The following is an 11776-nucleotide window of genomic DNA, read 5'->3' as shown; positions in this document are numbered from 1 at the left end:
ACAAATTATGCCCTCTCCTTGTTGTTATTTTAACATCCTAAAATTTGTAACCGTTCTTGCAGGATAAAGTCAAAAACTGGTCTTTGGTCTTAGGCTTGCATTTAAAGTGAAGGTTGACATAAAAACACTTCAGTTTTCATATGAGATATTCACATTTGCATTATGTAATAAGCAGAAGATGAATAACTAGTGCAGTAATGTATCAAAAATTAGGCATTTAATTTACAGTCAGCAATAAATTGCAGTGCAATAATAATGAGGTGCAGTAGGCTCTTTTCCTCATGTCATTTGTGGCATTGTGCAAAATACTGAAGAGTTTTCAGCTAAATTACCTGTAAATATATTTTTCTGTTTTTCTTTTTTAAAGTGTGTTTTTCAACAGGTGGAGCGGTTTCAAATAACATTAGAGTTTTACTACACTTCGGTATTTTTTGATTATTTACTTATTTTCTTTTTTCCATTTTTTTTGTTTGTTCGTTTTTTGTGTAGTTTTCATCGAGTTAAAGTTTACTTCAGATTTTGTTGGATTTAAGCAGATATCCTGACTGTGTTGAAAAAAAAAAAAACTAAGAGTAAAGACACGTCCTGTACGATTTTATTTACTTTCAGTAACCACACAATACTTGTACTGTTTTGTGGTGTTTTAGAGCTTTCCCCTTCAGTGTTAGTTTCATCTCACTGAGCTGCGCTTCTGCACGCATAGGAACCTTTAATAGAACTCGGCTACAGGGTGCGTTTTTAATGTGGCACAGCATTCTGCACTGTTGTGTCCCACCTGTATCTGTTTCCCCTCGGCTCCGTTGAAAGTCATGGCAGGTCCTGATCTGATAAGAACTCTTCTGTATACCGTCAATAATCTTCTACAGCAGGAGAAATACAAAGCGGCGTTGGCAGTTTTGAAGGGATTCAGGAACGGCGCTGTGTGAGTTCAGTGGAGCACCCTGCGAGCTTAACTACGCTATTTACTTATTTACACTTACACTGCTATCAGCTGGACTATTGCACTTGTTCCTTTAGCTGTTGTTCTCTGTCATGGCAGAGAGCCAGACTGGTAACTTGGCGGTGGATTTAGCAGCAGCTGAGGATAATAACAATAAGTGGAGATTTTTAGCCGGTAGCGAAGCACTTATATAACACTCTGTTTATTTCTCAGATATGGGGCTAAAATCAGAGCACCACATGCCCTGGTTATGACATTTCTATTTAGAAGTGGCAGGTAAGGCATAAATCTCAAGCTTATATATATATTAAAAAAAACAAACCCAAACAAACCCTGTGCTACACTTCGCGTGCCTCTGAAGTGTTAAAACATCCCGTTTTCCTCCTGTGTTCTAGTTTAAACGACAAGTTCAAAGCCATTTTGAAGGCCACATACACCCACTCCAGAAACCTGGCGTGCTTTGTGTTCACGTACAAAGGACTGCAAGCTTTGCAGCAGAAACTTCAAGGAAAGAGTTTACAGTCTCACTCATTTCTGGCTGCCTGTGTTGGTGGATGGTTAGTGTTTGGCGATAACAACAACATTAACAGTCAGGTAGGACAAACTGCAGCCTGTGGGTGTCAAACTTCAAACTTGCCTGTTGCATCTGTCTGTGTTCCGATTATACAACTCTTTACTTTCTACTCTAGATCAACATGTACCTGCTGTCCAGAATCCTGTTCGCCCTGTCTCGGCTGGCTGTAGAGAAAGGATTCATCCCACAGCCTAAGCATGACCCTTTCCCACTCTTTGCCACGCTAGTTTGGGGTATCGTCTTGTGGTTGTTTGAGTATTACCCACATACACTCCAGCCATCACTGCAGTCCTCCATGAACTACCTCTATCATGACAGCAACGTGTGGCATGACATCTCAGACTTCCTAGTTTACAATAAGCCAAGGACTGCTGCCCAAAACTGAAGGTTTATTGTTTTATTTTTTGTAAAATAATCTTTTTTTAATCACTATTCTAAATATGATTGAATTTTGCCTTTTTAAATGTTTGACACTGAAGTTTGTATTTGAATGTCCTAATTCTTTTCTGTTTGTCAGTATCAACCAAGTTTCTCGCTAAAGTGCTCAACCATCATATTTAAGTACCATTGCTGAAAGGCAATGGTTGCAGTACTTCCTATGATTTTGTGTTCATATTTTATCTGATTGTACAGATTGTTGGAGATTCTGATTTTCCAGAGCTATGTCACTAAATGTAGTTGCTGTATAATTGAAGAATTAATAAACAACTAAATTAAATTTCTGTTATCTCTTGTAAACCTGTAGCTACACATTGACATATTTGTGTCACCTCAAGTTGTCAGCTGATTTATTTAAAAAAAATTAAAACATTCTTTAACATTCATTCAGTAACAAAGCAATGGCAGCTGTTATTTTTAACTTATATATGAACTGTTAATGTTCTTTCTGCAATGCATTCTGCAAGTTTGAATGATGAAGCATAATGACACGTATTTCTTTGCGTTTTTTTTTTTATGAAATAATGATTTCTTCATACTGCTTACGCCTGAACTCCTCCCAGCAATGCATGCAGAAGAAATACTGGATTTGCATGTTGCAGATTTTGTTAGGTTGTCTTAGTGACTCAAGGTGTGCCATTGTTATATAATATTTAATGTAGAGTGAAATCTTCAAAGGGTTAATCATCACTTTTTGATTGCATCATTTTGTTGAACAATAGCATATTGTTCAACAACGTTGCATAGGTTTTCTAGTTTTATTCACAAAATTGGTCCAACGTGGCCAGTTTCAAGAAAAAACAAGTTTAGTTGGTTGAATTAAGCAGGTGCATTCTCTACTGTATACTTGTTAAAAATGTTCTACAGTCTGTTATTTGAATTGAAATATTAATTACTTTAAAAATGCTATTAATGGTAATGTATACATTTACTAGAAGAATCCATCCATTTTTAACTGCTTGGACAATTCAGGGTCACAGCGGTGTTGGAGCCTAACCCAACTGTTACACAGAGAGAGACCTGCACCCAGGGCAGTCTATAACAGGCCTATCACACAGAGACAGTCATTCACATGCAGACTTTTGGGCATGTTGTACATGCATGCGCTGGGAGAACATGCAAACCCCACACAGAACACCCCCAGGTGGCCAGGTATTTCAGCTAGAACTGTCAGCTCACTGATGATAATAGTACTTGTGCTTATGCATTCCTTATGAAATTACATCCTAGTGTCAAACTTACAGAATCACTTTTGATGCAAAATTCAAATGAGAAGTGACAGTGACATGGATGATGACTTTCAATGTTTCAATTTAATGTTACTTTATGCTCTCCATTGGTAAATAACACTAACGATATATAAAATAAAAAATAAAAAACACCTTTAATTTGGCCACGACAATCCATGCTTTAGAGCATCAGAATTTTACTTACCCATTGGTGGTAATAATACTGTACATATTATTATAACACCATAAAAGGGCTGTTCTGAACGAATGTGCTTATTTCTATAATTTAGATAATACTCTCTGTTAAAAGTAAATATAGACTAAGTGCACTTACACCGTACTTCATGAACAGTCCTGTGTAGACAAAAAAAGATTATATATGTGCTGCGACTAAAAGGCACTGGTGTTACTTGTTAAATGTCAAATGTTAAAAAATAAAATATCAAACAACTTCAACTAAAAACACTGTTGATGTAAAATAATGCAACACAGTACTGTTCACTCTTACACTAACACTTTTCAACAAATGGCTTATGTTACGATTTGAGCAAGAAAAGTATAATCCAGGCAGATATGAAACATAGAAAGCAACAGTTAAAATTCATGAGAGCGAGTCAGTACTCATTCTCCAAAAATGCTTCCCACCCAAGATATTGTGCGTGCTTGTAATTATAAGTGGGTGAGCGCTCCTTCACTACAAAAACATTTGCGCAATGATGATGATGATGCTAGTTTCATTAAAAGGCAAACCAGAGTGAACAATGATGAGTTTCAAATAGCTAACCTCCCACGCTTCTATTCTGGGGCAAAACTCCATATCCTTGTGCAGCAACTTATTTGAGGTGGATTAATCAATGAATTACAAAACCTAAGGAATGTTCGTGTAAAGAGATAAAGTGACAGAGGGGGGAAAGCTGCACATGAGTGTGTATGAATGTATGTAATGGCCAATTTTGTCTTCATAGTTTAGCTTTGTTACTCATTTATGGATAGCTGCTCTAACCTTTTGCCTTACAGAGTTGAGGGAGATGTATAATTAATAAAAACCACATGTCTTTCATTTGAAAACCTTACTCTTAGCCACCCTAACTGGAAAGCGTTGTTGTTATTTGTTGTTGTCCATTTTTCCTCCTGCCCCTTAAGTCTAATCTCTCTTTTTTAAGTGCTCAGCTTTTTTTTAGTATTCAGCTCAGATAAAATAATTACAGAGGGTGATTTTAATATTCATGTAGCCTCATTGCATTTGACATCATTTTAAATGTCTTCATTTTGCATTAAGAAATGTAGACAAGAAAAGAAAAGAAGAAAAGGCCTTTGTCACTCATCTATATTTATTTGTCCCTCTGGGAAAATCATGATATTTCTATACACCAATATGGAACTAAAGATCTTTTCTTTTGTGAGCAAGTGGGGGCAATAGTGCCATGCGGATGGCAAGAGTTGAAAAGAGGAGGCAAAAAAGAAGATGCCACTTTCTAAAATAGGAAACGCAGTTCCTAACAACTTATTGGTTATTGTTACCATGATGATTTACCTTAACAAATCATGTAGGGGCTTACTAAAGCAGTGTCATCTGTGTGCGTGATAAAATGTCTGCTGGGAAAAAGTTGTTTTTACAGCAGTAGGTATACAGAATAAACAATCATAGAGATAAAGCAAAACCCAGAGGGAAGTCTGTGAAAGTGGTCTATTTGTCTGAAAATAGACTCCAACTCTGGTCTCATGTGTTATCCTGCTAAGAAACCCAACAATTCATAAAGTCAAACAAGAAACATGAAAAAAAATTGTTTCCAGTTTATCTGCTAACATTTTCTTTTAAAATTGTATAAAAAGAAACACACTCTTCATTGGTCCTCTAGTTTTATTGCTTATAGTTCGTTATATATTTTTGAAGGAAAATCATCTACTAGACAAAGAGAAAATACTCTTTCATCAGCCATTTTTTCATGTTTCACAGTGGTTCACTGATGGTTTATCATCACATGTCCACCAGGTTACATTTATTTACAACATAAACCAGTATTTTTGTAAATTTGATCATATGGCTTATAAAAATGTTAAAAAAGAATTTATATTCACACGCAACCCTGTTGTGCATCATACGAATAATAATAGTTGACTTAAGCATAAAACATGCTCTTTCTTATTGTCCACCCAGTTACTGTTTTCCACAGTAACAGGGTGGACTAGGTGGGTTGGTATGCATATTTTTGTGACTCTTTTTAATGTAATCAAAGCGTGAAAGCATGTGGGAGTCTAATTTATTTTTTAGAATAGATGGACATTTTTTCCAGTGGATTCAAACAAGATAAAATCTTTCATAGTTTAGTATCTCATCTCCAATGTCAGGCAGGGAGGCTGCCCATGTAAAAGACAACTATGAAAACCACCAGATACCTGAAATTTTAAAGCTGTGGAGATTATCAAAATAAGCAAGTGTTTTGCAACAAACTGTTAATATTGATATTGATATTTTACTTTGAAATATAAAGGTGGTAATAGTGAAAAGGATAATACGTCATCCAGAGGGCGTGAATAGACTGGTCTTTCAGAAACTGGTGCTTGAACTGATGGACAACTATCTCTGGGATTACAGAGAATCATCTAAAAAGAGAAAATATCTAGTGAGCTGCAGCTCTCAGGGTGAAAATCACTTGTTGATGTCAAAAGTCAGAGGAAAATGGCCAGACTGCTTCATACTGAAAGGTTAAACACTTGTTCCAACCAAAGTATGCAAAAGAACATCACTGATTGCACAGTATATTGAACATGTTAATGCAGATGGGCTACAGCAGCAGAATACCACAACAGCCATCCCTGTCACCTAAATCAGGAAACTGAATATACAGTTCACATGAGCTCATCAAAAACTGGACAACAGACAACTGGAAAAATGTTGCCTGGTCATTTGGATGGCAGGGACAGTATTTGGGTTAAACACAATAAGAGCAAGAAATGATCCTGCCTTGTATCAAAGTTTCAGGCTGTCGCAGCTCTGGGGGACATTTTCTTGGCACATTTTAGACTCCTTAGTACCAGTTTAGCATTGTTTAAATGCACGACCTATCCGAGTATTGTTGCTAACCATGTCCTTATCTTTATGACAATATTGTGCCCATTTTCAGCTGGCTGCTTCCAGCAGGATAACGTGCCATGTCACAAAACTGAAATAATTTCACACAAGTTTTCGAACATCCAACTCAACCTTATAGTCAACAAAATAAATAGTTAGTACCACCTCATACTGTATATGCAGAACTTTGTAATATAGTATTAGTCACATATTCAAATAGTGGGTGCATCAAACTAGCCGTTAACAAGTGTCATTCATTCAAAATCGTCAGAAAAAAGCCTCTCTGCAAATAAACTTAGAACACAATGTAAACAATAATATTTGGATAACAGACCTGTATGTAAAACAAAATCTAGGACTTATGTAATAGAATCATCCTTCAGTTGAATCCTGTGTCATAACATGACGTCTGAATGCAGATTCTATTCAAGAAAGTCACACTGCGTTCTCCCCGCCTTCTGAAATGCTTAAGAAGGGTTGGGCAAAATGCTTATATAGCTTTAGTGGGCGATAGTGGAGTCATACAACGTTGCTGTGAGAAAGAGAGACTAAGAGATGGAAGGTGAGATTTCATCTTCAGAAATGCAAACTCTTTCACTCTTTTCTGTTCCTTACTATTCATTACTATTCATTTGTTATACAGAGCAAATTCACTCTTGATAAAGACTATGATTATGATTTGATTATTACCATGATTACTGCTGTGCGTGATTGCCTTTTACTGTTACAGACAATGTATGATGTTGACAGTCTTTAATGTTTCTTTTTCTCAACTTGCAGACTTGAGGATAAAATATGTTGACCTGGAACAATCAGAAAACCTTGAGAGTCATAGGACGAATGGCTTCAGGAACACCAAATCTCTGGTGGTGCGGAGAGGAGCCCCATTTAAAGTCAGCGTTCAGCTGGAAGGGCGACCCTTCAACCCTAAGATCAATACTCTGAGGGTGAAAATCATGCTAGGTACTTTCCTGAGTATATTGCATGGATGCTTTTGTATACAAGTGGTCTAACCCACAATTTAAGGCTTTTGCTTGTGTTTCTAACATTCCTCAATTTTCCCATTAGGTAACCTGTACGCAGTAATGCCTGTAACCTTCTCCAAGAGCTCTTCCAAGTCCAGCTGGAATGCCTATATTGACCCTGAGGAGTGGAACCCTCTGAAACCTTCTATCTACATCTACTCTCCTGCCTCTGCCTCAGTCGGCTCCTACAGATTTCAGCTGTGTGTGCTTACTCAGGATGGCAAGAAAAGCTCTGCATATGGCAATTTCATCCTGCTCTGCAACCCCTGGTGTTCTGGTAAGTGAAGCAAAGTATCAGTGCTGGAGAATCAGATTTATTTTGGTAGCTTGTTGCAGCAACCATATATGTATCAGAATACATATATGGTTTGTGTGGCCTAACACACAAACCATATTGAAAATTACATTATTGTAGAATACATAATAAATTATTAATTACTTATTTTTAAGTATCTGCTACAGTACTATATAGGTCCGTGGACTGAATGATCTGTAAATCTCTTTGAAAATGTTGAATTGAACATGAATTGAAAATGTTAGTACACTGTGTGGTTCTAAATGCAGGATGTATTTCTTGCAGAGGATACAGTATACATCCCATTTGAGGATCAGAGAGAAGAATATATCCAGAGTGACTTTGGGTTGCTGTTTATGGGATCAGAGACAAACATTGTTGGAAGACCGTGGTCTTTTGATCAGGTAAGAAAGTCGCAAACTGAACACTAAGCAACTCAAAAAAAAAGTATTACCAGAAGATGTGCCTTTTAAATGAGGTATTATGTATGAGTGTATTATGTTTTATCAAAGTGCATAAAGATCGTATTCTCTGTAACACTGTTTTGAAAGATTCCCAGTGTTCACTTTCAGTTCACTTTAATAATTCTTCAAAACAATATTTGAAAATGAATAAATGTGCAAATTTTGGAGGATCAATGAGATAAAACATCTTAAAGTATGTGTGCACATAGTAAAATCTTGACCTTAAATCTGACTTCAAACCACCTGCTTAACAGGATGTACTCAAATTTTCTCTTTTCTTTTTTCTGCTTGTAAAGTATGAGCCTGGTGTTCTGGAGGCATGCTTGAATTTGCTCCAAGTCAGCCCTCAGCACAAAAAGAACAGAAAGATGGACTACCTGAACCGAAACAACCCCGTGTACCTCAGCCGGGTTGTGTCTGCCATGGTGAGTGTCAACAGATTCTGTCTAGCAACACAAATTCAACATTAATTAGCTTTACAAATTGTATGAATCACATTAGTTTTTGGATCTTGTTTACAATCTATTACATGAGCATCATTTCTACTTGTTAAACAAGCTTGGGCTTAACCTGGGACACTATGTTCTGCACATTGACACGATGAAGAGACACAGCCTTCAATGTTCTGAACACTAAATGTCACATGCAGCAACACTGTAATTATTACTGTAAAACTGCCAAGGCAACATGGAAAATTATGGGATGCCCAAACCTGTTTTGGCATCTTTGGCACGTGCTGTGCAAACAGTAAAAACTATACTTAAGTTGTGCTTTGTGTTTAGATCAACAGTGATGATGACCTTGGGGTGCTGAAGGGGAACTGGACAGGCGACTTCAAAAAAGGTGTCAGTCCCTCCATGTGGACTGGGAGTGGGGACATTTTGAGAAAGTGGAACCAGTCTGGTAACAGCCCAGTCAAGTATGGACAGTGCTGGGTTTTTGCAGCTGTCATGTGCACAGGTGCTTATATCTTCATCTTTTAAAACCTTATAAAAGCAAGTAACTTAGATCATGTACTTCTGGTCTTTGATAATCAGTTGTTCTAAATGATGCTATCATAATAAAGTGTTTTCATTCCTTTTTTTTTTTAACACCGAGTCATTTTTTCCATGACAGTGTTCAAATATTTTAACAGTGTTTTTTTTAAATCAATTGTGCTTCAGTTATGAGAGTTCTTGGCATTCCTTGCCGTGTGATCACAAACTTCAACTCTGCCCATGACACTGATGGCAACCTGGTGATTGAGGAATACTACAGCGCAACAGGGCAGAAGTTAAACCTCACCAAAGACAGCATCTGGTCAGTTTTATATTTTGCTTATAAACTGTATTATTTAACTACTTTAAAGACTTTAATGACATTTTAATGCTTAACTTTATCTTTTGTTGGACTTTAACAGGAACTTCCATGTCTGGGTGGAGTGCTGGATGACTCGTCGGGATCTTGAATCTGGAATGGATGGCTGGCAAGTTCTTGACCCGACTCCTCAGCAGAGAAGTGGAGGTGTGTGCTAAAAAAAGTTCTTAAACTTTTTCTTCCACTCTTTAATTCTTTGTGAACTTCTTCAAAACGGTCTTGTTTCTGCCATCATCACAGGAGTGTACCGCTGTGGCCCCGCACCAGTCAAAGCAATAAAGAACAAGCGTGTGGACCTGTTCTATGATGTCCCATTTGTCTACGCCAGTGTGAATGCTGATATCCATACAATCATCTTGGGCCAGGGTCAGGTGCTCGGGTTCAGCAAAGACACTGAGAGAGTTGGCTCCCTCATCTGCACTAAGGCTGTTGGGTTCCCCAGATTGCAAAAGATCACAGGAGATTACAAATACATCAAAAGTATGACCATAAAACTAGAATTCTGCTCATTGATTTGCACATTATGCAATTTAATGAAGTGATATATTGAACTAAAGTGATAAAGTGAAATAATAGCACTCTCACATACTCACATTTGTCTTTCTGTCTTTATAACACAGGCCCAACTTCAACACTTTCATCAAGAAGCTCTTCAAGTTCAGGTGACTCAACACTAAGAAGAGGTAATTTGTAGTTTTGAATGTATTCATCAGAGTTTATACCGATTTCTTTAAAACCATATCTCTTCATGAGGACTTTTTCATGTTTATTCAGCAGGTTCATCCCAGGGAGTGCTAGTCTTCCTGACCCTGGACAAATCCCCCATTGTTGGGGAGCCTGTCAGCTTCAGCGTGAAAATCATGAACAAGCAGAATGTAGCCAAGATGTTGAAGATTCACCTCAATGCCCAGGCAAAAGAATACAACCACAGCCCCTCGGACACCTTCTGGGAAAACCACGGTGTCTTACAACTTGCACCTATGGAAGGTACATTTACTTTTCTCATCTACAACTAAAATATTCACCTTTGAAGGACTGTTGTTGTTTTCAGAACTTAATCTATTTGGATTTGACTATTTATTTAACACAACCTAATTTCTGTGTCACTTCCTCTATCCAGTCAAGGTAGTGAGGCAGAAGATCCCCCTAGCACAGTATGAAGACGTGGTGGGGGATAACCTGATCAACCTTGCAGTTGTTGTGGAGGATACTGCCAGTCAGGAGAGAGTCCTGAGCTCAGAGGAGTTCAACATCACCAGCCCACAGCTCATCATACAGGTACTTTACAAAAATTCTCAATATTTCCTCCTTAAAGTTTCTCACATACAGACTTATTGCATCCATCAACTTAAACTTCTTTAAACAAATTAATTAATTAAACTTTATGTCTTTGAGCACAAATTCCAATGCTTTGATACCAAGTACAGGTTGCTATGTAATATTATAAGAAAGTATTTAAAGGGCATTCAGGATTTTCATATCTGATTTGATGATGCACCAGCTGTGAAAAAAATGCATCGGTGGTTTTGAAAATTTCTATAATATTTCTCCTTTTTGAATAAAAATGTAATCATATAGTTACAAGTATGAGTTGCAGACAGCAGATGTTATGTCATATTTATTAGCTTAAAGTTATATAATGGAGAACTTGAGGAAATGTTCTGGGTTTACTAATGTGTTTGTCCTTCAGGTTGCAGATGAAAAGTCCATCAAGCAACACAGCGAACAGACTGCCCTAGTGACCTTCATCAACCCATATTCTCACCCAGTCAGTGGAGTACTGACTGTAGCTGGGGCTGGGCTGCTCCAAGGCAAAGTTCAGTTCAGGTAAGAATGATTTTTTTTGTCTCATGGGCAATAATTAGAGGCGTGATGCAAAGTGACAGGACGTTTATTGTAGTCAGCCAATCTGAGTTACTGGAATAAATTTCTACATTTTGCAAACATTTTTTTAAAATAAGCTTTCTACATTTTCCTGCAGGATGCCCCCACTGCCTCCAGGAGGAAGAGCGGATCAGCCAATCCCGTTCATGCCCAACATGGTGGGAGAAAAGATGCTGCAAGCCAGCCTGTGGCTCACAAATATGAATGTCACCATCAGAGGCTTTAAGATGGTCTCTGTCAACAGTGTTTAGCACCTGCAACCATGTTTCCTATGCTGTAAATGATGAATGTAAATATTATTTATTTAGCTATTTATTGTTTTTATTTATGTGTATATGTGCCATAAAAATTAACATTGATACCCAAAGATATATATTTTTTAATTTATTGTTGTACTTTTACCTTTATTTGAGAAATAAAATCCTAAAATGTTCAATTCTGTCTCATTTCTTCTAAAAGCCACACAGTGTATGAGTCTATCAGTGTCTTTATGTTACT

General features: G+C 37.3%; 2 protein-coding genes across 3 annotated transcripts; both read left to right on the top strand.

The window, feature by feature from the left end:
* The first annotated feature begins 755 nt into the window (after positions 1–755).
* Positions 756–2232, top strand: pxmp4 (peroxisomal membrane protein 4). Its single transcript, XM_082532042.1, has 4 exons — positions 756–922; positions 1154–1216; positions 1336–1534; positions 1630–2232. The coding sequence occupies exons 1-4, from the start codon at positions 810–812 to the stop codon at positions 1897–1899; spliced, it is 645 nt and encodes a 214-aa protein (XP_082388168.1). The 5' UTR covers positions 756–809; the 3' UTR covers positions 1900–2232.
* Positions 2233–6741: 4509 nt separating this feature from the next.
* tgm5l (transglutaminase 5, like) lies at positions 6742–11714 on the top strand. Of its 2 annotated transcripts, none has more exons than XM_082534316.1 (14): positions 6742–6816; positions 7035–7217; positions 7323–7556; positions 7860–7978; positions 8335–8463; positions 8821–8998; positions 9202–9337; positions 9438–9541; positions 9635–9874; positions 10015–10077; positions 10172–10381; positions 10515–10672; positions 11085–11221; positions 11376–11714. In XM_082534316.1, the coding sequence occupies exons 1-14, from the start codon at positions 6810–6812 to the stop codon at positions 11527–11529; spliced, it is 2052 nt and encodes a 683-aa protein (XP_082390442.1). In that variant the 5' UTR covers positions 6742–6809; the 3' UTR covers positions 11530–11714. The 2 variants fall into 2 exon arrangements, with proteins under 2 accessions (XP_082390442.1, XP_082390441.1); XM_082534315.1 differs by having other exon boundaries at positions 10169–10381.
* Positions 11715–11776: the final 62 nt, after the last annotated feature.

The sequence above is a fragment of the Aulonocara stuartgranti genome (assembly GCF_965226115.1).
Source record: "Aulonocara stuartgranti genome assembly, chromosome: 5".
NCBI lineage: Eukaryota > Metazoa > Chordata > Actinopteri > Cichliformes > Cichlidae > Aulonocara > Aulonocara stuartgranti.
The sequence above is the reverse complement of the archived record's forward strand: the minus strand, read 5'-3'. Positions and strand labels throughout refer to the sequence as shown.